This window comes from Talpa europaea (assembly GCF_964194135.1).
Source record: "Talpa europaea genome assembly, chromosome: 10".
Taxonomy (NCBI): domain Eukaryota; kingdom Metazoa; phylum Chordata; class Mammalia; order Eulipotyphla; family Talpidae; genus Talpa; species Talpa europaea.
This window is the reverse complement of record NC_140077.1, coordinates 78,644,341-78,670,845: the sequence shown is the minus strand read 5'-3', so window position 1 is coordinate 78,670,845 and position 26,505 is coordinate 78,644,341. Positions and strand designations below refer to the sequence as shown.

Sequence of the window (26,505 nt, the reverse complement as noted above, 5' to 3'; positions counted from 1 at the left end):
ACTCTTGTTTATCGCCAGTTGCAGGTAATGTGATTGCAGATCATGTCAGGGCCAAGATGGTTCTGGGTGGCCTCGTCTGAGATATTTCAGAATAGGCATATTTGTATATTATGACCAATTCTATTCTGTTAGCTTTGCTTTTCTAAAACAATGCTAAATTATGATGGCATTTCTTGACTCTGTGTGTCTGTGTGGTAACATAGAGGGGGAAATATGAAACCTGATTCCTCTAAAGTTCTGTAAGTTATATGTGCTGTTTTCAGGTACAATAGAAATGGATAAGAATTTAATGGAGTCATTTTTTCATTGTTAGTTTCTGATTGTGCAAAAAAATGAAAACAAGAATAGAGGAGGGTTAAAAACATCCTTAGGTTATTTCATTTCTGCCTGAAGACCTGTGTGAACAGAAAAAGCTTTTTAGGATAAAAACTTTTGCAAAGAAGTCAACTTTTTGTGACTGAGAAAGCTATAAATGATAAGTGAGTTATCTCTGAGTCCTGTAAAACCTTTCTCATATATGAGTGAAGCAAAACCTGGCAGCTCCACCATCTGTGATGGTGTGAGTTCTTGGAAAATGACTCATTCACTTAGGCAAATGCATGAAATCATATTTGAATGTAAAAAATATGAGAACTACAGAGAATCAAGGATGCTGGATCAGCACATACTCCTGCCAATATAGTGTTTAGAATAGAGGTGAAGTCATTGAAAAATTTACCAATTCTACTGAAGCAGAGAGAAGACTCTAAGTAAATGCTGCTCTTTGATATCAGTCTGAGTTAGTATGTAGAATTAAAGGTTGAAAGGCATCTAGAGATCATAGAGTTCAACACCACTTTGTCTAGCAAAACATTTAAAAGAAGAATATGAGGCCCCGAAAAGTTGTGTGAATAGTCAATGGGACATGAAGAGTTTGGGGCACAGTCAGCACCAGACACAAAGGCTGTTGACCCCCCATCTTCATCACTGTCTTCTGGGTGTGGCAGCTACTTCATTGTTGAGAAAAAAATAATCCTGAACTGATTTTAGCTATCCCATCTCATTCGCAGGCTCAGGAGTTTATTATTATCTTGGGTTTATTATTATCTTGTGTTGGGTGTCCCGACACAGTATAGTTAAGCTTTTTACATTCAGAAAATTTGACATCTTGGTGATTTTTAATATACCTTAACAATACACAACTGAGTATTGGAATTCTCCAGACCCTCAAATTTTCAGAGGCCTCAAATTCTCCAAATCAGTGTTGAAGTAGAAATTTTCCATAGCAGTTCTCATTTTAGGGAGGTGACTTTACTTGATGCCTTTACCTTGGCCACTCCCTTCCCCAAATTGAAGTACTCCTTGGAAAGGCTGTTACCCTTCTGGTGATCAGTTGGGAAATTGTCTTTCTGTAAATGGAGATACTTGCCACTAAAGTCCATTAACTTGTTTGGTTTTCCCTGCCCCCAAACTTGGGAAAATATAGAAACAAATGGAATTCAAATTTTCTTCTATTTACCTATTGTAATAGTAAAATTGAATATTTCTTTTTTTTTTTTTTTTTTTGGTGGGACCCTCAATGGCGGCTGGGGAATGAACCGGTGCTGCAGAGGCTGCAGGCAGCCTCGCAGCCCAGAGCTCAACTGCTGTGCTCTAAAATTGAATATTTCTAAGATGTAAAACTATGTGGTAAAATTTTAGCTTCATTCACTAAAGAGAAACAATGATGTTAATAATCTAAAACATGATCAATTAGAATCATTTTCATGTTTTATATTTGGAATTGAATATATGAATAGTTGGGTAACAATATTTACTAATTAAACTTTGTCCGGACTAGAATTAAACTTTTTCTGCATATATTATTGGCAAATCCCCTGCGTTCTTATTGATGTAAATAAAGAATCCTTTCTGGGATGTAGCATCATCAGAAATGAAGCATGGGGATAAAAATGTACACATTGTACAAAAATGAAAAATGATGCAAAAATATATAAAATAAGCAGCCCACAGCCTCTGCAGCACCAGTTCGGTCCCTGGCTGCTGGTGAGGGTCCCACATGGCCCGCAGACCTCTCCTGCCATGCCCGCTGCTCCCCTCAGCAGTGTATTTTGTCAGTCTGCCTGCTCTGTTCCCCGCTTTGGCTCTGGTGAATTCTCTCACCTTCCCATGCTTCTGACTGTGCCCAGTGCTTGTATTAATAAATAAATAAAATCTTTAAAAATATATAATATAAAATAAAATAAAATAATAAAAAAATGAAATGAAGAGCAGAGGTATTGAAACCGTAATGATAGATTGGATGCCAGTATCTCCACTGTTACTCAAGCAACTCTGGGCAAGTTCTTAAATCTGCTTTCCCACTTTGTAAAATGGGACTGTTTTACACTTGCCACCATAGGATTGAGATAATTTATACACTACATTTACAAAGAACCCAGTACTTAACAAGAATTTACCCATTACTGTCTAGGCCACTGATCCTGGCATATTGTTTTTGTTTGGGGGAGGTAGGCTGCTACAACACAGGATCAGATAGGGTAGCCTCTAAATAACAGAAATTTATTTTTTCACAATCTTAAAGGCTGAAAGTCTGAAACCAGGTGCCAGCATGGTTAGGCTCTGGTGAGAGCCTTCTTTTCGGTGGCACACTGCCAATTACTCACAAGGTAGAAAGAAAGAGAGCTAGCTCTCAGTCCTCTCTTAAGAAGAACATTAATCTCATTCATGAGCCTTCTACCCTCATGACTTAATTTTCCCCCATAGGCCCCACCTCCAAATACCATGACATTGGGGATTAGATTTCACCCTGTGAATTTTGGTTGTACACAAATATTCAGTTCATAACACATACTAACCTACTATGTCTCCTAGAAGAGTTGTTTTTTCCTTTTAAGCTTAAACATATATGCTAGCAATTCATTAAATTATCTTTTGTTTCTTTTTTTTTGAAAAATTAATCTTGAAGAAAAAGAAAATCTGGTTAGTTGAAGATTAGTTTTTCAAAAAAAGATAGCTATGTTTTCTCTCTCTCTCTCTCTCTCTCTCTCTCTCTCTCTCTCTCTCTCTATCTATCTACTATCCTATCATTTATTATCTATATAGTTCTTAGTATTCTGCTTTGAACTAGAAGTAACATCTATTGGCTTCCTCACTGATTAAGGAATCAAATAAAACCTTTGACATATGTTCATTTTATATTTGTGTGATGGTCATGATTATATCTTCCTTTAAAACTATCTCTTAACAATTGCAACTAAGAACACATTTTCTAAATTATGAAAGGAGAAGAAATGAGTAAAATTCATACCCAATAAAATATGATTGGGTTTTTGTTTTTCTGTCAAGTCTGAAAAATTATTACTGTGCTTTCTTGACTTGCTCCAAGTTAAATAATACAGTCATGCCTAAGATCAGGAAAGAAATAGTTTTTTGATTACTTGTTTTTAAAATCAGTGCCCATGTATAAATTATGTCACATTGAAGTCTGTAGACATGTAGTACATTTTAAATGGACATTTCAAACTTCTGAATATAAACATGAAGCCATAATCAATCAGGTGACATGCATACACCATTTATTGAATAACAGGTTGCACATTTAGTTGGTAGCTCTGTAGTTCACATGGATTTCTGGTTTCACATCACAGACAACATTCAAAAGCTGTTTCATCACACTTTCCATGTACTTGTTGTAGCTTGCATTCAGTTCTTTTATCTTCCCTAGGGTTTGTTCTTCTATTTCTTCTGAGAGGTTACTCTGAGAACCCATTATCTACCAAAATAAAACAGATTCACTTACAGATCACATTAAAATGTAATTGTTGTGAAAGTTAAATTTGTCATGGTCTCTTTATCAATGACTGTTTTGTATTCTGTATACTATATTTCATTTTTCTAGAATTTTCTTAGATGGTGGATAAGAAAACTATTAGCATGAGTGTGGAGAGGGGAAAAACTTTTCTAAAAACTAAAGCTGGCATGGGATGTTACTTCCACATCTAGGTTGATCAGCTCATGGTACAAATTCAGTGCAAGTTCACAATCACTATATACAATGTCAGAAATTTTTCATCACATTGTCATGTTTTTATAATAGTTTCCACTCAGTCTTTCCTATTGCTTACTTTATGAATGAAAAGTCTGAAAAATAAAATCAAAAGATAGCATTAAATGATTGTGGCTAGCTTTTAAAAAGCAAATAACTGCTTTGTCAATTTTTAAAATGCATTATCTGCATTGGTTAAGTCTTGTGCTTCAGACGATGGAGCCACAATATTGCCCATAAAATACTTTCACATTGTAGACACAGATTTTGGATGATAGGTAAGCATTAAGATTTTTTTGTGTAAATTAAATGTATTACAGATTGAAGTCTGCTTATTCATTTAGTTACATTAAGTTTTAGACACAGTTTAATACATCTTTCTGATTACTTTGGCAGTGATTCCCAGAGTTTCCTTTTATCTCTTCTATCAAGGAATGATTTAGCAAAATATGATTCCACCAAGAGAGTACTCAGTGTAAAGGGATTCTGCAGTGAAAGCCTTTGCTAAATGATTCTTTGGTAAAGCAAGCAACTCCTAATCCATGTCCTTTGTACACAGCGTTTCTGAAGCAGGCCATTGTTAAGCATGTTTTGTTTCCTTATCTTGTTACTGAGTACTTAGGGAAGATATGCATTTTATTTAATCCAAGAAACTCCACTAATGATTGAATTCTACTTTAGGGTTGTTAAACCATTCTGCATAGTTTTTCTGAGTTTTAAACTTGAAATTAAATGTGGTTGAGGCTGTATCAGGTTCAAGTTTTTTTCTGTTTACAGTCCAGGCAGCAGGGGCTTCCCAAAAAGATAATTGTTTTGAGGAGATATATCTTTTAAGGCATCAAATAACTTCATAAAATACTATTCTGATAAGTGAGCATGTAAAAAGGAAAGACATATGGACTAAATTTACTTTGCTAAGTCTAAAAATAGAAGGAAACTACTTACCACAAGAGTTGTTCCAAAATCAATTTTTTTCACTCTAAATCTAATATCTTAAGTCAAATTCTACCAAATTGAAAAATAAATTTAAATCCAGTATCTCGAATGGTGAAATATTTAGAAGGCAATCTTATATAAAACTATTATCTATTTTTTCTTTGGAGTATTGTTAAAAATAGTTATTATTAGGCTGCATTAATACCAATATCCTGTAGGATTTTGGAAGAGTCCATCTTACCTTAGCTTTTTGATTTTTTTAAATGGGGATAGCATCATCCATTTGGAAAATGTCAACCAGATTCATAAGTACCAAGTACACAGAGCACTGCTGTCTAATAGACATGTAATGTGAAGCACAAAGCAAGTCATATAAGTAATTTAAAACTATCCAGAGTCACATTAAAAGAGTAAAAATAGGGGCCTTCCCGGTGGTGCAGCGGTTGAGCGCTGGGTTGCGAAGCTGCCCGCAGCCTCTGCAGCGCCAGCTCGATCCCCGGCTGCCGGGCTAGGGTCCCACATGGCACGCAGACCTCTCCTGCCGCTCCCGCTGGTCCTCTCAGCAGTGTACTTTGTCAGTCTGCCTGTTCTGCTCTCTGCTCTGGCTTGGGTGAATTCTCTTAACCTCCCGCACTTCTGACTGTACCCAGTGCGTGTATAAATAAATAAAATAAATCTTTAATAAAAAGAGTAAAAATAGGTAAAATTAATTTTAATCATATAGTTTCTTTAACTCAAAGTATCCATAATACTATAATTTTGATGTACAGTGAACATACTATTATTGTATTATTGTTTTTCATACTAAGTCTTTATAATTTAGTCTGTATTTTGCACTTATGGAATATCTTAACTTGGATTAGCTACTTTTCAAGTACTCAGTAGCCACATGTGAAGTGGCCACCATATGTAACAAGGCAGGTATAGGGCAACAGATGGCAGCTTTTCCTATTAGCTGAGCTCCTAATGTGCTCTGTTAAGACAACATAATTTTCTGAAGATATTTATAATAAAGATGCTACTTAGCATTATTGATTATTAATATGATTTTTTCTCTGTTCCTTATACTTTTTAATTTTTCTAAACCCTCTTGCACTTTCAGAAACATTGGAATACCATTGTATTCAGCCCATTATCCTATATTTCATCTGGAATAATTAAATGTACTATTTCTGAATTTGCCCAATGTGCAGTAATTGAGTTTCTACAGCGCTTCCTAGACAGTACTATGCTGATGACTAATCTTACACTATTTTAAATGGCCTTTATATCTGCAGGCAGAGTCAGGTAGGAGCTAAATGAATGAAAGTTCTGCAAAAGCAGAGATGAGTGTTATCTTGTTTTGCTGATGTATTATAAGTGCTTTAAACATCAGCTGGTCATGGTATGTTGGCAACATATTTGTTGAACTCAATGGAATGATGAGATCTCCAGTATTAAAAGCTTATTACTTGAATTGTGTTGCTCTTGTTGGCAGTGGCTTACTTCCTGAATGTTTGGGACACTATATAAATTAGAAGTTGATAATTCTGAGCAAGAAAATGATGCATGTGATCAAGGACTGCCATATTGGGACTACTCCATGTTACCTTACAAAATTTCAATGTTATCACTAATGTGTGTAGCTCTAGATTATAATGGTATGATGATTAAATCTGTCACTGTTCAATACATTTTTATAGGATGTTCAAATGTTACAGTTTAAAGGAAAGTAGAGGTTTTTTTAGGTCCCACTGTGTCATAAGCAAAGCACAGTTTTACATCCTCAATTTGTGAATCTGTAAGATAACAAGGTGCTTTCATAAATAGGAATTCAGGCAGAAAGATCAAAGATATAAAAATCTTCAGTATGTCCAAGGCAACCATTTTCAAGTCTTTGGTTTAGATTCATTGACTATCTAACTTACTTGCATAAGCAATAGATTTAATTCTCCCACTGCAGTCCAGATTTCTTTCCAATGATATAGTAGTTTCTTCAGTAGAAGATATTATTTAGGGTAATGATGATCATCAAGGGATAAGCAAATATTTGCTAAAACATTATTTGTTGCTATACTACCCTCATCGGGATACCTGCTTCTATTGATAAATCAGCAGATTTGAAAAAACACATACATTAGTAAGAGCTAAAAAGCACCAAAAAGTAACACTGTGGTGTAACTCCCACAGCAGGCAGAAAAATGACTTCTTGGTTTTCTTCTAGATCTCCTACTTGTCCTGGGTTAATGATGATGAGATTTAACTGGAATAGTAATATGTCTGAGACATGGAGGTCATGCCAAGGAAAGAAGATCTGGCTAATGGTTATACAATATTCTTGAAGTAGTGGAGACCTAAAGATGTTGACCTTTCCATGTGAGCTTTAAATCAACTAGCTGTAAAATTGGCTCAGAGCCCTAATTATGCGAATGATGAAGAGTTTTAATTATTCTCCAAAGCAGAGAAGAAATATCCTGAACATGATTTACATCTTATATATTCTTCTGGAGAAACAATGTTTCAATTTAACTCAACCATTTCCTAAAATTTTGATCATTTTGGTAATACTTAAAAAAATAGTAAAAAATAGGGCCTCCCCGGTGGCGCAGTGGTTGAGCGCTGGGTTGCGAAGCTGCCTGCAGCCTCTGCAGCGCCGGTTCGATCCCCGGCTGCTCCCCAGCCACTGGAGTAGGGTCCCACATGGCGCGCAGACCTCTCCTGCCGTCCACTGCACCCCTCAGCAGTGTGCTTCGGTCTTCCTGCCTGCTCTGCTCCCTGCTCTGGCTCTGGTGAATTCTCTCACCCTCCCGCGCTTCTGACTGTACCCAGTGCTTGTATAAATAAATAAATAAATAAATAAATAAATAAATAAATAAATAAAAGAGTTCTCCTTTAAAAAAAAATAGTAAAAAATATATCCAAAATATCCTACAAGAGGTGCTGGGGCGGAGGGGACAGCGGCAGTAAGCGGATTCACCAGATTCCATGAGGAGCAGAACAGGTGGATCAACTGAAATACACTGCTAAGGGAAGCATGGGGCAAGCCAGAAGAGGTCTGCTCTTCCATGTGTGCTTTAGCTCTCTGGCCAAGGATCTAATCCAAAATATCCTACATAGGATAATAAAAGCTAATTGGTGTTAAGAATGATTTTATCAGGTCCTAATATGTCATAATTATGATTGGACTCAGTGGTAAAAATAAAGGCACAGAAGAAATGCTTAATCATTCATTTTTTTTTTTAAAGAGGTATGCATTATTTATTTATTTGTTTGTTTGTTTGTTTGTTTATACATGCACTGGGTACAGTCAGAAGTGCGGGAGGGTGAGAGAATTCACCAGAGCCAGAGCGGGGAGCAGAACAGGCAGACTGATGAAGTACACTGCTGAGGGGATCAGCGGGCGGCAGGAGAGGTCTGCACACCATGTGGGACCCTCCTCCTGTGGCCAGAGAGCAGCCAGGGATCCAGCCAGGGATCCAACCGGCGCCGCAGAGGCTGGGGGCAGCTTCGCAACCCAGCGCTCAACCGCTGCACCACCGGGGAAGCCCTTAATCATTCATTCTTTCAATGAATATGTATTCTATACTTACTATGGAGCAGACATTATTTCAGTGTAGAGTAAAACAATGCAGACCAAAATGAAAAAGAACCTACCATTTGGTGCATACGGAAAAACAAGGAATAAGTAAAAATATGTAATTGTATTAAATATCAAGTAGTGATAACTGTGTGATTATAATAGGAAATTACTTTTTTTTGGTCTTACTCATAACAGGAGTCTAGAAAACTTAAATAAGGGACCAGGAAAAAGAATAACTATAAGAAAGAAAATATCAAAATCAGCAAATAACTATGAACAAGAGACACTCTATGGGGGTTGGGGGGAGGGGAAAGGAGGGCTTGGGGTAAAAATAAGGGGGTTGTAATTGTATGGGGAATATAAAAATAAAATTTAAATTAAAATAAATAAATTAATTTAAAAAATTACTTTTTTTAAATGGGAAAGACAAAATTTTAGATAATAGAGGAACTTTAGAATAGCAATTGAGTGGCAGATATAAAAATAAAAGGCAGCTATAGCATATGCAAGGATCCTGTGGTAGTGACATGTTCAGTCTGTTTTAGCAAAAAATAGGGAAACTAATGTGGCTAAACTAGAATAAGAAGTAACAAAGAAAACAGACATTACTACAAAAACCAAAGTACTTATCAATGCATATTAATGTATATTGCTATAAAGTCTGATATTTTGTTATGATATCCTTTTCAATTCACTGGCTTCATTTAATAAATCTTTTATGAAAACATAGAAATGCTTCCTCCTGCACTATTTTAAAAATATCTGCAGTTAATAGGAAAAGTAAATGCATGAAATTTTCAGAGCTGACAGACAGGGGACATAGCTGGCACCCAGTCATGGAAGCCTGTATTACATGTATGGATTTAGGATTTTATAATACCTTTTTCCAAATATTGATAAGAAGAATTTGTTTTTACTGAGTGGCTCACTTTATTATAGGCATTACTTATTTTATTTTAAAAATCCTCCTACTCCGTGGAAAAGATTTTCCTACCATGGGGTCCAATTTACCTGATCCTGTATCAGCTCTGCAGCTACTCCCACTAAAAGCTGTAAACAGAAATTTCTAAACTGCTTGTACCTTATTTTGCAATATCAGGCTTTTGCACAGAGCTCTATATTTTTACTGAGGCAAAAAGAAAATACCATATAAACTTTACTTATGACACATGGAATTTAATCATTTCTTCAGGTTCATGTTGTAAAATGGAAAGGAGAATATCAGTTTGAAAATTTCATGTATTTATTTTTTCTATAAGCTGCAGATATTTTAAAATGCTAGTGTGGGCAAAAACACTTCTTTATATTTTTCTGAAAGTTTTATTGAATGACACCAGAGAGTTGAAGAACAGCTTATAAGGAAATACCAAATTTTTCAGCAATATATAGCAATATCTACTTTGGTCAATGGGAAATTCTTGATTTCACCAAGAAATCTGGCCTGATGCACTCATTCTATAACAGTGTGCAACACTTTTTACTGATTGCATTAGTAAACATTAATAGAAAAAAATGTCTTTTGAAATTTTTTTCTCGCTGGAATGTGTTAGTCAACAATCTTTTGAAGGAACTTCAACTGATCCCTTCAATTTCTATAGTTGAGGACATGATTTTTAATTTTTTTTTATTTTCAAGTTTGGGTTACATTTTTGCTCCTCCACATGTGCACATGTTCCACTCATCCACTCCTCATACCCCTCTACATTCTCCCCAGCCTCTCCTCCCTCTCCCCTCCATCTGATAACCATTAAATTCCTTCACTAAGTAGTTTATAACAATATATTATATAATAACTGTTGATGGGTATTTTGTATGACAAAACAAAAAGTATTGAAATTGAAGATGTCAAATCAGTGATTCTATATATTCAAGGTTTCATTTGATATTTAGCCTTGGTTGAATTGTAGCTGTTCAATCTAGTATTACCAGCCCCCTCCAACTGTACCCTCTGAATATTAACATTTTATAATTTATGCTGCATGAAAAGCATAGTTATATCCTGACTTTCTGATTTACCTTAGATTGTTTCAGTCGAAACTCCTTATCTTTCTGCATTCTGTATTGGTCGATTTCTGCCATTGCTTCTTCCTTTGCTTGCTTCAATCGCTTTACTTTTCCTAAAAATTAACAGTAGTATAGCAGGGATAGTTCTTTTTAATATATATGGAATTTCAGACTTGATTTTAAAAAACATAGATGAGGACTACAATATTTTCTCAATCTTTTTTTCTGGAGTGGCAAGCTTCATTAAAAAAAAAAAAACAGTACTCTAAAATTCCTTATTTTTTTTTTTTCAATTAGATTCCTTCAGACATGGAAATGGCAACTTTATTTCACACTTCCATGTTTAAATAAAATATCTGTCTATTTATGCACAGCAGTAACAGCCAAAGAACAGATTTTAGCTGTCACTTCCTCGCAAAGACATTATTTGGTCAAATTTTCTGTCCTGATTTGCTGCCAGGAATCCTTCAGTCCACACCAACTGGATCCTATTTAACACTGGCAGATCTCCAAAGGCGCTACAAACATGCAACTCAGACTCTATCAAACTGACCTACAATTTTTTAAAGTATTTTATTGGGATTTTTTTCTTACCATTTGTTGACTCTAGAATGTCTGATTAAGCCCCACAGCACATCAAAGTAGATATTTTTTTGTAGCAGCTTTCTCTGAGGGGGACTTGAAAGTGGTTGTAAAACCAATTGTTTTTAATGGTTAGGAGATTTAGTTAAGTAGCTCTCTTTTCTTTTATTAAGAGCAAAGGTGTAAGCCTTAAGCCAGCAGACAGCAATGTAGATGAAAGTTTTAGACAAGTACAATGTTGTGGGGATCATTAGCTAAGCACATGACATTTTTGACAACCAGAGTAAGTTTGGGGGGTCATAGACTAACAATAATTGCTGCTATGCCTCCACAACCCATCACCTTGGGTTGGGGGTAGTTAGGAACTCAAACTTTGCAATAATTAAACTTTAGAAACACTTAGCCATATTAAATTTTCTTTTTCTCTAAATCTATTGTCTTTCAATTTTAGTTGAATGCCTTCATTGTCTTGCCCATTTGAGTTTCTTTTCTCTGACATGTCAAACTTGTGATGATAATTTTTTGCAATGGTTGTTTATATTGTGCAGATTTTGAGCTCAAGTGTGCTCTCATTAAGTAAGCAAATCTTAACATAGCTTTTATGTCTCTGGCATCTATGTTTTTATTAAATACCTTCATAGCATTTGCATGAAGATGATATCTAAATTTCTCTCCTGCTAAGTCTGAGTTGCTTAGCTAGCTTCTCTGTATATTCAATATGGAATCAAGACAGAGTCACTGACTAACAAACTGAAATATATCTCTCTTAATGCCTATTACCCTTGAAAGTAACTGAAAAAATCTCATTCAGAGTAGATAATTAGTTCTGTCTTTACTCCTTTAAAATCCAAGGTCTGGTGAAAATTAACACCCTCCTGATGCTCGCATCTTCATGGAACATTAACAGCAATGCTTACCATTTTCTGACTTAATTAATGCTCATTACTATTTTGTATATACTGATTGCTTCATTCTCTAAAGTTATAACCAATTGTGGCAACCAAGTACATACTATTCACAGAACAAATTGATACATTGGTAGGGAAAAATACTCCAATTTCTTATCACTGCTTGTCTTTTACATTAGAACAAAAACATGTTTAAGATCTATCAACTTTTTTTTTTTAGTACTAGTGGGTTATAGGACACATAATTATTTTATAAAGTAAATCACATAGAACAGCATTACTTTCCACCCTAATTACATAGTATGTAACAAGATTGCTTTGAAAGTCATGACTCTAGCACATAAAAAAAAATAATAATAGAAAAAGCTCCGTATGCCCTAGCCCTGAGCAGAATCCAGTGCTCCACTAAGAGGCTGTATATTAGCTCTATCACACAGTGACAGGCTCAGAGTGTGTCTGTGATTCTCCCGTCATGGCACCAGTCACCTGCTGGTTCTCATTCAATTAAATAGGAGAGCCACAGGGAAATCGCTGCTGGCACAGCAATTTTCTGGATAGACTCAGCAGCTGCCTCTGTGTGAGAGCCTGCATATGCTACACCTGATTTAATCCAGTGGCAGAAACTGGAGCCTAAAGCCTGCTGTTTTGCTAGAGGTGAAGCAAAATGCATGCATCAAATCCACTGGTATTAACCTCTAGCTTGCTTCTGTGTGTGTGAAAGTTTCTGAATTTTAAAATTTTACTTCTCTCTTTTTGAGCTTAAAAAACATAGGTATTGTGAACCAAAAGGGTTAACATTCTTTTTTTGCAATACTTTCTATATCAAACATGGGGTGACCATATAGGACAGTCAAGATTTTCATTATGACTAGCAAATATTTGATCCTTAATTTCCTACAAGTTTATACAGGCTTATCAGGCTGAATGTTCTGTTTTTGCTTTAGAAAATGTGGTTATTTCATGCATCATGGTTTTAAATACTGCTAAAGCAGTTGCTGCAGAGTAGTACAGCAACTGCTTTACAGTATGGTCTTCATCTATTCATTCAACATTCATCCAATATTTATTGAACACCTACTATATTTAGTGCGTAGGACTAGACATAGAGGATAAAGATATAATATCACATGGTCTTTGCCTCCAGAGGACATCAGCAGAGTATTTCAAAAATGTGTATATGCTCTTCTGACTTCCAAGTGGAAAATTATAAAATACATAAATTGTGAATATACAAATTAATTGTGAAAACACTAGACGGTGAATCACTATTCTGTTTGTTCTGTGACAAAAATCACACTTGTGAAAATGTCTAAGGAAATTCTAGAGAATCTGTTTCCCCCTCCATCCCAATAGTCATACCTTGTCTTCTACTAGCAGATTAAGTAAAAAATATAAACAATTAGACCCAGACATGTGGAGTGGGACCTCAAAGACTACCAGAGCTAGTTAGGAAAGACAGGTGAGGAGAAATCAGTGAGGCAAATAGACTTTATAGTCAGGATAGCAAAAAGAATGAACAGTCCATTTGAGAGATCAGAAAAAAGGCAAGAATATCTTTTTTTAAGATATTTTTGTAAATGACTACACTTCAATAAAGTCATTCCCTTTTTTATACATATGACTTATTATGCAGATTCTATATTCAACAAGCCATTATTGAGACATAGTCCATAGGATGTTTGTTCAGGAGTAAAGAGAAAGATATTATTTGGATTGATATCCAAGGGGTTTATGGGGAAAGGATTTAAAAAATCTACTTTTTTAAAAGATTTATTTATTTATTTATACAAGCACTGGGTACAGTCAGAAGCACGGGAGAGTGAGAGAATTCACCAGAGCCAGAGCGGGGAGCAGAGCAGGCAGAAGGACCGAAGTACACTGCTGAGGGGAGCAGTGGGCGGCAGGAGAGGTCTGCTGCGCCATGTGGGACCCTCGCTGGTGGCCGGGGATTGAACCGGCGTTGCAGAGGCTGCAGGCAGCCTCGCATCCCAGCACTCAACTGCTGCGCCACCAGGGGAGGCCCTGAAAAATCTATTTTCGGCAATTAAAAAACAAATTCTGCATAGAATACAGAGGGCAGTGTTCAAAGATGGATTCTTCCTGGCTTCTTGACCAGGAGACCTAAGTGAACTGAGTTTTCCAAGGCTCAGAGAACTCCATTCTGTAGGTTCTATAACTTTTTCTGATAGGGAAGATGAGATTTTATTTGTAGTCTCAGAAAGGAATCAGTGTCATACACTAGGCATCCCTACAAAAGGATTTTAGAATCTTTGTGATTCTAAGCAGGTTATTTAGGTGTTCAGAGTCAGTTTTTCTTTAAAACAGATTAATAATCTACTGCAAAGACTCAGAATAAATAGGAAAAAAATTATGAATTTTATTTGACAAAGAATGTTTAAGAATTTCTAATCATTATTAAGAAAACAGGTCCAGGGCCTCCATGGTGACTAGGGGTTAAGTCTCAGCACTATGACCACTGTGGTCTAAGTTCAATCCCTGGCCAGGGATCTGACCCACATTTTGCACAGCAGACCTCTCCTGTCTTGCCTGCTGCTCTCCTTAGTAGTATATTTCAGTAAATCCACCGGGACTGCTCCCCCATCTGTCTCTGGTGAGTTGTCCTCTCCTCTCCCCACCTCATCACCCTCCCACCCCACTCCCCACACTTCTAGCCTTTACCCAAGTTCTTTGGTGGAGTTGTAGGGAAAAGAGTCTGACTGACGTGGGCTCAGTAGAAATGGAATGAAAAATGTAGACATAGGGAATACAGGCAATTTCTTTGAGAAGTTTTCACCCACAAAGAAGGGTGAAGAAAATAGAACCAGTGGATCTGACAATTACAAGATATTGAATGCTAAACTGTGTCTTTAGAAAAGATAGGTTTAGGGCTTCACCGGTGGCACAGCGGTTGAGCGCTGGGTTACAAAGCTGCCCGCAGCCTCTGCAGCGCCGGTTCCATCCCCCGCTGCTCCCCGGCCACAGGAGGAGGGTCCCACATGGCGCGCAGACCTCTCCTGCCGCCCGCTGCTCCCCTCAGCAGTGTACTTCGGTCCTTCTGCCTGCTCTGCTCCCCGCTCTGGCTCTGGTGAATTCTCTCACCCTCCCGTGCTTCTGACTGTACCCAGTGCTTGTGTAATCTTAAAAAAAAATTGCTTAAGTGGAAAAAAAAAGTATTTTTTTTTTAAAGAAAAGATAGGTTTAAATCCTAACCCCTCAGACTTGTGAATGTGACCTTATTTGGAAATAGTGTCTTTGCAGATATAATTAAGATGATGTCATATGGATTAAGATGGGCCCTAAATTGATGAGTGTGGTCTGTATAAGGGCTGGAAGATTTTGATACAAAGACTTAGAGACACAGAACAGACACACAGGGAAGAAGGCCATGTGATCACAGCAGCAGAGATAAGAATGATGCAGGTCCAAGGAAAAGAAGCCACCCATTGTTGGCAACCACCAGAAGCCAATAGAGAGGCAGGAACAGATTATCCCTCAGTGCCTCCAGAAGGAAGCAGCCCAGTGGACACATTGTGTTTTAAATTTCTGACCTCAGGAAATCATATGATAATACATTTCTGTGGTTTTAAACCACTCTGTTTATGATAATTTGTTGCAGCAGTCCTAGGAAACTATTACAGAGGCTCAAGGAGAAACATAGAAATACCAGCTGAGCATTGAAGGTAAAATCAGACATCTGAGTTTGGTGGAATGAGTAGGTATCCACATGAATATGCCACCTGACCAAAAAATGAGCTTCAGAAGAACAGAGGTGATCTGAATTGCTATGAAAACAAAAGACACCTTGAGAATGTTTAGAGATTTATGTTATTAATAATCATTTCTATTCTGTTCTGCCATGAAGAAGGAAAAAATAGACCCTTCTTGGTGTTTTGAGGTTGTTAGTTTATGATAAAAACCAACCTGGTTCAAAGAGTGCTATTATTTTGCTCACCTACAGCAAACATTAATAGCAGTAGTAAGCTGTCAGGAAAACAAAGAAGCAACCTCTTGTTTGGGATTTGTTACAGACCTCTTCTCAGCAAATCTATTTCATTCCATACTTCCATTACCTGGGTTTTCCGTTGCTTTTCTTTACTTGTGTTTTCCTTCTTTAAAAAATGTCCTCACGTCTTGGGCTGAATATAGCCAGCCTTCATGAGAATGTTCTGTGGTTTTTATTTTAATGTTGCCTATTCAAAGAAATGAAAGCCCAATATACTTACAAATACCCCATTAGCCTGTGGACTATAAAGAATAAGGAAGTATTTACAGGCCTACAAAACACCAAGACAGGGTCATGAAATTCTAATATAACAACTTTTCTTTCATTAGTTTATTAAAAGTCGTCTTCATGAACCAAAACATCCACTCGCATAGTGAAGAATTTATTAAATCAAGGTGCTTGTTTCAAATATATTTGAAAACAAATAGGCAATTAGCTGATTAAAATAATATTGATGGTTGGTATCTATATACCTACAAAAACTAATCTGCATTCTGGTTTCCCCATGTACTCTAAGTAGAAAGTAGAAGTATTTTAAGTATTTATTTGCACTAAAGTATAATTCAGTAGGGACCTCTAAAAAACCATGATTAAGAGATCAGTGGGACTCTAATACTTTGCTGTTCTCTTCAGCAGAATTGTACTTATCAAGTAGTGAGCAAATACTCATAGCTGAGCATTTGTAGAGTGTCTGCCATACATGAAGTCTTTCATAAACATGAACTTAATCATAACAGCAACTTTATGAGATTGATACTATTAATCTCCATTTTGAAGTTGAGGAAACTGAGGCACTACAAAATTAAAGATGACTTCCCCAAAGTCACACAATTAATAGGAGACTAAAATAGGAGTCACACAACTGATAGAAAAAAAAAGGGATTTGCAACCTGGCAGAGCAACTCCAGGAAGTGAACACTCCACACTATCTTGGTAGGAAACTTGAAGGTATGTTCTCACTTTTTATTAACGTTATTTATGGCTTTTAAAAACATTTTTAATATATTTGTTCAGAATTTCTATATATGTATTTGAGCATTTACATTGCTTATCATATCCTTTTTTTAAAAAAAGATTTATTTTTATACAAGAGCTGGGGTACAGGCCATAGACACAGGAGGGTGAGAGGATTCACCAGAGACAGAGCAGGCAGCAGAACAGTCAGACGACTGAAATACACTGCTGACGGGAGCAGTGGGCTCGACAGGAGAGGTCTGCCATGCCATGTGGGAATCTCCTTGGCTGGCTGGGAATCAAACCTGCACTGAAGAGGCTGCAGACAGCCCACAGTGCTGTGCTCAACCCGCTGCACCACCGCGGAGGCCTGCTTATCATATCCTTTGATCAATATTCCATAATGCAACTTATAATTTTGGGTTAAACATATGCACTATTTTCTAAAGCTGGCAATTTGGACAAATTTTAATTGGGGGAGTGGGTACAGTGCACACTTGGCTATGGTTCTGGAATATGGGTTCTTTAAGTGATACTGAGTTTCATGCAGTTGAGCATTTCAAAAAACAGTGTTAATGCAGAGCTATAGTTTTCCAACTTTGCTATGAGTATAAATGAAAAAATACTGCTCTCATGAAAGATCCTAACCAAAAGTTAATCATCTATTTCAGAGAAATACATTTTTTCTCCCTACTGTTGATGAGAGTACCTAGAGTGTCCAATCTAATTCTGATCAAAGATTCAGTTCAATATCCCAAACTGGAGCCCTGATGGTCTGATGTTTTGTTGTGAAAATGTAACTTGGCTTGAGTCAACATACCCACTTTTATATTTTGATTAATGACCAATTTTTTAAGGACAAGATATTAAATTGAACAATATCATTAAAAATAGTGTCAACCCACAGTGATTCTATCTAAATTCAGTAAGGCTATTTTATCCATTAAAATTTGAATGAGGATCTTTTAACTAATAATATAATTTAATTTATAATTAGTGAATAGAGGCAAAATATCTGAATTTTTCTATTCACCTTCCTAGTAGCACTTCAGATCTCCCCCTTCATAGGAAAGGTTAATCCAGAACTTGTGGCAGTGGTAAAAAAAATAGATTTTTCTCTTCTAGTCTTCTATTTTTAAGACATAATCATATACAAATATATAATATACACATTAAATAATGATTTAGTTTGTATTCTCCTCTACCATCTTAGGTATAGTATTCTCACCTTTAAAACAGTTTGGTGTTTTGTGTGTGTGTACGAACGTATATATATATTATCTATGCATATATATGTATATATATTTATTTTAAAAAGATGATTGAAGTTCAAAGAGGTTAAATAACTTGTATAAAGAAACATAAGTCTTCAACACAAGTTTTTGTATTCTGCTGCATCACATACCAGCTTTTCAACCCTGTTCACAATCTGGCTCCTTCCCCAACATTATATTGCTCAGTAACTGGTGTCTTGACACTTGTATATATGAGACATGTACATTTCATTTGCACAAATTTAATAGACTTCAGGAGAATTCCTGATATACAGATCTACAACCTCTTTTTTGTATCCCTTAACTTTACATACTGTATTATGTGTCAGCTTCACTAGGATCTGAGGCTATATCAATATTTTTACAAAATAATACATAAATATTACCAGTTTGTTAATATATTTTTTACAATGATTAACATGTGAGTTTCCCTTCCCCCCCATAACCATACAGCTACTACAATGTGATCGCTACTGTGACATGTTGGTTCTCATTCTCCAAATCTATTCTTGAATATTTATGAACAAATACCAAGGAGAAAAATACATACATACTTTAAGTTACTGGCAAATAAAATGAACATCTTATATATAAATCATACAATGTGTATTTTCTAACACTAACTTTGGAGAAAAGATTGTCTAAAGATAGCCTATTCATAAGAGTAAATGAAAACAAATTTGACTTTTATTTTGTTATGAAATCTGACACTAGATTATCCTTAGGGCTCCACTTAACATGACTTATTGTATTTTCTTTCCTAATGACTTTGAGAAAGAGGACATTGTTTGTGAAAATCACTTGAGTTGTACCAAAATATTGATTATATATGGGATTAATATTGTCTTTTTGTTGTTTCTGTAATAAGGAAGCCAAGGTAACATAATGGCCACATCTGTTTTGGAAGTTTGAAATGTGGTTAAAGAAATTTGAATGAAAGGTGAGGAAGTTTCTACACTGTTTCAACCAGTGGGTTAGGCACTGCTTTGTTTTCTATAAAATCGGACTATATTCATGGCATTTTACAATCATTTTCAATGATTGCAAAAATCAGTTTTAAATCATTGTATGGTTTGTTGCAGAGAAATAAATTGATGTTTCCTTCATTATCCTTGTTCCTTTTTTTTTCTAGCCCCTTCAAATGAAGTTTTCTCCCTTTGTTTTTTAGTTGTTGGTACCCACGTTGCTGAGTGTTCAGGAAATCAATTTATCTTAAGAAAGGAACATAATTTCACTTGTGGTTTAAAACTCCAGTCAACTGAGCAGTGCCTCACTCCTGGCTTCCTCTTTTATATTATGATGTACAATTCCTGCATCTGACTCAATACATTTAAATAAACATCTGCCACTACCTACCCATTCCTATCACTGCATTCATCCAGAGAAGTACATAGGAGTATTTTAAAGATATGGCCCCTGTCTTGCTAGACTTTGCAAACAATGACAGAGGAAGGACATACAATTAGGAAGAACGTAAATAACAAAAATTATTAGAGCTAAGTTATAGTGTGATATAAATGGGATAGAGTATTATCTCAGGGAAGCTGAGTTTGAGATATTTATCTGTAATATTTATTTATTATAAATTTATGTACATTTTGTATATTCTAGGTTGTTAAAATTTTGAATTGAGTGAGAACTTATCCAAATCCCATTTTTACCATTTGTCCTCTGTGTGACTTTGGGTAAGATGAATAATTTCTCTAAACATTACTTTTTCCCTTTGCAAACAGAGTTGGTGTGAGGAGTAAAAAAGATAAACACTGAACAAGGTGCCTGGCACAGTATCTTCTATTTTTTCTTTAATATGACCCTGGACAAATTATGGATTCTGTTTTTACATGCATAAAATGGGAATAATACTAATAATAGTAATAATAATAATAATACCTAATTCAAATGGTTGCTGTGAACCTCAAATAGAACAGGAAGGGAGTTGAAGTTTATTGAGAACATTTTATGTAGAAATATAAAGGTGCATGACTAAAAAAGAATGTTAGAAATTGAGAAAAAAATGAAAATATTTGTAAATATTGGAAATGAAAATCAGTCAAGAGATGTATGTGAATAAATTATTAATTGTTATTATCCCTGTTTTACAGAAGCAGAACACTCACTAGGAAGTATGTACAGTCGGGAAATTATCTCTCTTGCAACCATTTCATAACTGAGGCATGGCAACATTAAGGAAGTTGCAAGGCTTAAATCTATAACTTTCATATCCAGAATCTTTTCACTGGCCCATGACTCTCAAGGGAACAGCTTCCCCACACTAGTAATGGGAAATATTTGACAGGGAAGTCTTAATGAACAAAGTTCCCACAGGCATGCAGAAGAACCAAGAGTCTGCCTGCTCCTGAGGTCCATGCTCATCCCACCACACCTGCTTCATCCGTTTTGTACCAACCCCCTCACAGGTCAGAGAGAATAGAGACTTACTCTTCTTGGCTTCCTCTAATTTGTCCTTAGCCCTTTTCTCAGCCTGTAGGAGCTGGTGAATCCCCTGAGACTGGCTGGCCATGGCAGCCTGCTTCAAGTCGGGTAACTTCTATAAAATCTAGGGAGGAACTATTTAACCTTTTGGAAATCACCACATAACTCAGGTTGTTGTGTCAACAGTGATTTCTAAACACAGCTGATGGTTCCAAACTGGCTTGATCAGGCCAACTGCTTTGTCCCAAGAGAGCTTAAGGTGGAATCCAGAAAAACAAGTTGTCAATATGACGAAGCTAAGAGCTTATCATTTCTGTCAACTTCTGTTCTTCTTTATGAAATAAGGACATTTTACTGTCATCTTCAATCAGCTTATAAAAATGAGTGAGATAATTTTTGGAAGATTAACTAAACCTCTTCTCACAAGAAATACTGGTGTGTTCACCAAAATTTTTCTTTCAAGTTACAAACTCTTTCTTTGTTCTCTATACATGCCCTTTGTTCTTCATTTCTAGTTTCAGATATTTATCTTTATTTTTTTGTAGTGATTCAGTTACCTGTGTGGGGCAAATTGACCTTTTCTAGAAGGCTTTGTATGCAGTAGGTAGGCTAAGGATCTAATATTTTCTTTTCCTAGTCCTCAGCTGAGTAGCAGTAATGAAGAAGTTTCTTGGGAATATTAAGTTGCTCTCTAGTAATGCTATATGCTGGAGTTCTAGGAGATCTTAGTATGACAACTAAATCAATTTTAAGGGAAATTATAACTGCAGACTTTGAGGTCAATTTAAAAATCATCTCAACATGCATTTTTCTTAGTACTTATATTGGGTGTTTCCAAAGATAGTCCAGTCCTATACATCTTGCTAGATAATTCAGTCCAGTACTGATTAGACAAATGAGAATATTGGTCACAGTGGAGAATCATTTAAATGTATCCAACATTTTTACTTGAAATGAAAAGTTAATCTTTTGATTTATGGCCAAAGTTTTCTTCCCCTGAAAAGATCTGCAGATTGGAGTTACACAAATTATTGCTTTCATAAACTATACTTCTATTGCCTCACCTATAAATGCTAGGTTCAATTTCTCTAAATATGTGTACCTATTTAAAGATAATTATAAAACCATCTGAGAACTAATTTTTTTTAAAGATTTTATTTATTTATTTATACAAGCACTGGGTACAGTCAGAAGCATGGGAGGTGAGAGAATTCACCAGAGCCAGAGCAGGGAGCAGAACAGGCAGAAGGACCGAAGTACACTGCTGAGGGGAGCAGCGGGCGGCAGGAGAGGTCTGCGTGCCATGTAGGACCCTCCCCTGGTGGTCGGGGAGCAGCCAGGAATCGAACCAGCGCTGCAGAGGCTGCGGGCAGCTTTGCAACTCAGCGCTCAACCGCTGTGCCACTGGGGAGGCCCCTGAGAACTAAATCTTTTGAGGATAATTTCCCTTTCATAATTTAGAATTATCGTTCATACTCATGTCACAACATTATGTGCATGCTATCTTCTGCATATCTTTCCAAAAGAACAGCTTTTTCGTAGGAACACCTTTCTTATTTTTTGGCACTTATCTTTTCTTTTTAAAGATATATTCATTCATTCATTCATTCGTTTGTTTGTTTGTTTGTTTGTTTGTTTATTTATTTATACAAGCACTGGGTACAGTCAGAAGCGCAGGAGGGTGAGAGAATTCACCAGAGCCAGAACGGGGAGCAGAACAGGCACAAGGACCAAGTACACACACTGAGGAGAGCGGCGGGCGGCAGGAGAGGTCTGCGCACTATGCAGAACCCTACTCCGGTGGCCGGGGAGCAGCTGGGTATTGAACCAGCACTGCAGAGGCTGCGGGCAGCTTCCAACCCAGCTCTCAACCGCCGCGCCACCGGGGAGGCCCTGGCACTTACTTTAATTGGCTTGTAAAATTTAATTTTATTACATAATTACAATAATTAGTACAACTGGAATGAACAGACATGGATACCAATATGGCTCTTTATGAACATATATTTCAGCTCTTAGCAGCAGCAGCGTGAAACAAAAGTGTGAAGAGTAGTTTATTATCATCAGGTTCAGCCTGTCTTAGGTACAGGTTGCCACTTTCTTGCTAACTGAGGGAGTGGAGATTATCATTTACTTCTGTGACTGTTATATGGACGTCATAAGAAACATGCTTTCATCTTGTACCAACAGTATATTGAATAGCTCCTGCATGCTTCCCCTTGAACAAGACCCACTTGTGAATTATGGAAGAAGGATAATTCAGATGGAAAGGAATTAAGTAGGAATAAATTCATGAGAAAGATGATTCTTTATATTAGCATAGAAATACTCAGTCTTCTGAAAGCGCAAAGAGAAAGATAAGACTTTGCCACAATTTGAGCAAAGTATTTACATTTTCACCAGCAAAGATTTACTTAGTCTACAATAGCACTTCCCTAGCCAATCCTGATTCTTTCCCGTGTGCTACATTTTTCCCATTAAAATTATTTTGCATAAGTAATATAATATGAATACATATGTGTTCTAAGTCATGTTAGAAAATCTTAAACTTTCAGAAAAAAAATATACATTAAATGAAATATAATAGATGTTTTATATCATTACCTGCCACTACCATAGATAATGTACATTAATCATTTGCACTGGAACAAATTTGTACCATAAGCAAATCCAAACACTCAGATCTCAGTAATACCCTGATTAAAGTTTACTTTGGCAAAGTTCTCAAACTCCTATCAGAATCCTGTACAAAACTCTAAAAATAGTAAAAAAACTTTTGAGTAGCCTAGATGTTCAATTGAAACAGAATTATCACCCATTGTTAATTGTTACTAATATAGCATTATTGATATTCCCTTTCTAGACATCTGTGACTTGCAGTGAAAACATCAATGGCAGAAAATTTTAACATATCTTCTTATCTTGATATATATCAGATAATTTTTAATTTGATGGTGGAAGTCTTCCTTTTCTTCCTGTTTTAAAATGCAAGTCTTTTCGTGGCACAAAAAGATAGCACATTGTACCATCCCTTTTGACAAAAAGATGCAAAATAGAATATCTGCAAGAAGTCTTTATTTACACAGAGGAAAAAGACTTTGCACATAACTCAAAGTAGGGATTAAGAATGGATTCTGGGGCCTCCCCTGTGGTGCATTGGGTTGAGCACAGCCCTGTGAAGCTGTCCGCAGACTCTGCAGCGCAGGTTCGATTCCAAGCCTGCTAGGGAGTACCCACATGGTGCAGCAGACCTCTCCTGTCTACCGCACTGCTCCCCTCAGCAATATTTTCTGTCCATCTGCCTGTTCTGCTTCCCGCTTTGTTTCTGGTGAATTCTCTTATCCACACGTGCCTCTGGCCTCTACCCCAGTTCTTGTATAAATATTGACCAGTCTGTGAAAAGGAGGAATAGAAAAATCTTGTAAACAGAAACATGGCAAGAAAGTGTCTTATCCCAACCTGGAATCTGGAATCTGGGCAGAAAAAAGTAACTACAGGCCTATGATTGTATATGTTTAAAATTATATTACGGGCCTCCCCGGTGGCGCAGCGGTTGAGCACTGGGTTGCGAAGCTGCCCGCAGCCTCTGCAGTGCCGGTTTGATCCCCGGCTGCTCCCCGGCCACCGGAGGAGGGTCCCACATGGCGCGCAGACCTCTCCTGCCGCCCGCTGCTCCCCTCAGCAGTGTACTTCGGTCCTTCTGCCTGCTCTGCTCCCCGCTCTGGCTCTGGTGAATTCTCTCACCCTCCCGCGCTTCTGACTGTACCCAGTGCATGTATAAACAAAACAAACAAATAAATAAAATAAATAAATAAAAAACATGCCTCTATAAAAAAAAAATTATATTACCAAGATCTTCTGTGGAAGCAAAACCATGCTGAAAAAGAGTTTATGATCTAGATTGCAAAACAAATGAGAAGGCAAATTGAGGAAAGTTGGCAGTGGAGTCATTGGTCAAGCCTGTAGCCAAGCAGGGCAACTTGATTTCTGTTACTCTGCGGCTTATTATGGCCATACAAATGGATTTCTCTCTATAACCTGGTTATTTCCTTTGTGAAATAGAAGCTGATTCCTGATACGACTTTTCAGTTATAAAACTAGAAATTTAAGGCTAAACATACTTAAAACATTTCTGTCTGCTAAAAGCCTACATTTTGCATTTGAATATTTTGTATCATTGAGGCTTTAATAGACAAATATTTCTTTTTCTATTCACTAATAGAATACCAACTATGTTCCAAAATTGGGTCTCCTAAGTTATAATGTATATTTCCATACATTAACTCATTTGATTCTTATAGTAGTCCAGGTCCTGGGTATTGTTATCACATATCACACTGGTTTTATCAATAGATTAGAGCTCACATAAAATAAGAAAGTCTACTGCTTAGGAAACTGGTTCAGAAAACCTGAGTGAAAACCCAAGGTAAGGTGGCTCCTAAGAGGAAGGACTGAACTGATCTCAAGGTCAATAATCTTCCTCCTGCACAATGCTCTCTCTGCCCAGCAACAATTTCCTTCACATTTTTTTTTTTCTTGATGAAAAATATTAACAGGGAAAAAAGGATTGCAATTGAAATTTTATACTGTAGGAGACACTACTCAAATACGGATCAATGAAAATGCTTAGTACTCAAGCAGTTGACAACAAAAATATCAAAACAAAATGAAATTTGACTTAACCCAGACTTTCTAGGTTACTGAGGATTTCTCCTCAAGAATGTTCATTTTAGACAACCATAGTTCTTCCTATTCTGTTTATTTGGGACCACTTGCTCTGTTCTTACTGGTTATTCTATTCTATCCTATTATTTTCTAACTAAAAATTAAACCAAATAACACAGTTTTCTTTAACTTGAGTGATATAAATCATTTTTTTGTGTCTCTGTGGTAAGGCAATGTTAACATTAATGATTTCTATGTGCTCCATATAAGAAACAATTTAATTAGCACTATTGCTTATTGTTGTTTATATATTACGTTGTACTCTTATTATCTATCATTGTCTTCAATGCTAAGTTAAGTACTTATATATTCTATAAAAATTCCAAGCAGAGGGCTTCCCTAGTGGTACAAGGGATTAAGTCTCGGCACTATGAAGCTATGGGCAGCCACTGCAGCATGAGTTCTATCCCTGGCCAGGGAGCTGACCCACATGGTGCAGCAGCCCTCTCCTGTCTCTCCTGCTGCTCCCCTCAGCAGTGTATTTCAGTCAATCCGCCTGTTCTGCTTCCTACTCTGTCTCAGGTGAATCCTCTCACCCCCCCACCCTGCCTCTGGCCTACACCCCACCTCTTGTATGCATAAAGAAATAAATCTTTCAAAAAAATTCCAAGGGTGGGCCTCCCCGGTGGTGCAGCGGTTGAGCACTGGGTTGCGAAGCTGCCCACAGCCTCTGAAGCGCCGGTTCGATCCCCGGTTGCTCCCTGGCCACCAGAGGAGGGTCCCGCATGGCTCACAGACCTCTCCTGCCGCCCGCTGCTCCCCTCAGCAGTGTACTTCGGTCCTTCTGCCTGTTCTGCTCCCCGCTCTGGCTCTGGTGAATTCTCTCACCCTAGTGATTGTATAAATAAATAAATCTTTAAAAAAAAATCCAAGGTGTCAAAAGTATTTGTTTCTCAGATGATATGGAAAAATGGATATATTATTCATTGTCACTTTTTACAAAAAGGAATTATGAGAATGAGTCATTGCATATATTAAGGTCTCTGTTCTTCAATTCTCATTTTCAAATATTTTCCTTTTTTTAATACAAATGCCACAAGTTATTAAAATTAACAAAATCTTAAAAATACAATTTGTATTCTGGAAAAAAATTAATTATT

The 26,505-nt window shown here is 36.7% G+C and overlaps 1 protein-coding gene across 1 annotated transcript; it reads right to left on the bottom strand.

The window, feature by feature from the left end:
- Nucleotides 1-3,486: 3,486 nt before the first annotated feature.
- ATP6V1G3 (ATPase H+ transporting V1 subunit G3) lies at nucleotides 3,487-20,768 on the bottom strand (the record flags this gene model as incomplete). Its single annotated transcript, XM_084245223.1, has 3 exons — nucleotides 3,487-3,754; nucleotides 10,539-10,639; nucleotides 20,687-20,768. The coding sequence occupies 3 exons, from the start codon at nucleotides 20,766-20,768 to the stop codon at nucleotides 3,581-3,583; spliced, it is 357 nt and encodes a 118-aa protein (XP_084101349.1). The 3' UTR covers nucleotides 3,487-3,580.
- Between the last annotated feature and the right edge of the window lie 5,737 nt (nucleotides 20,769-26,505).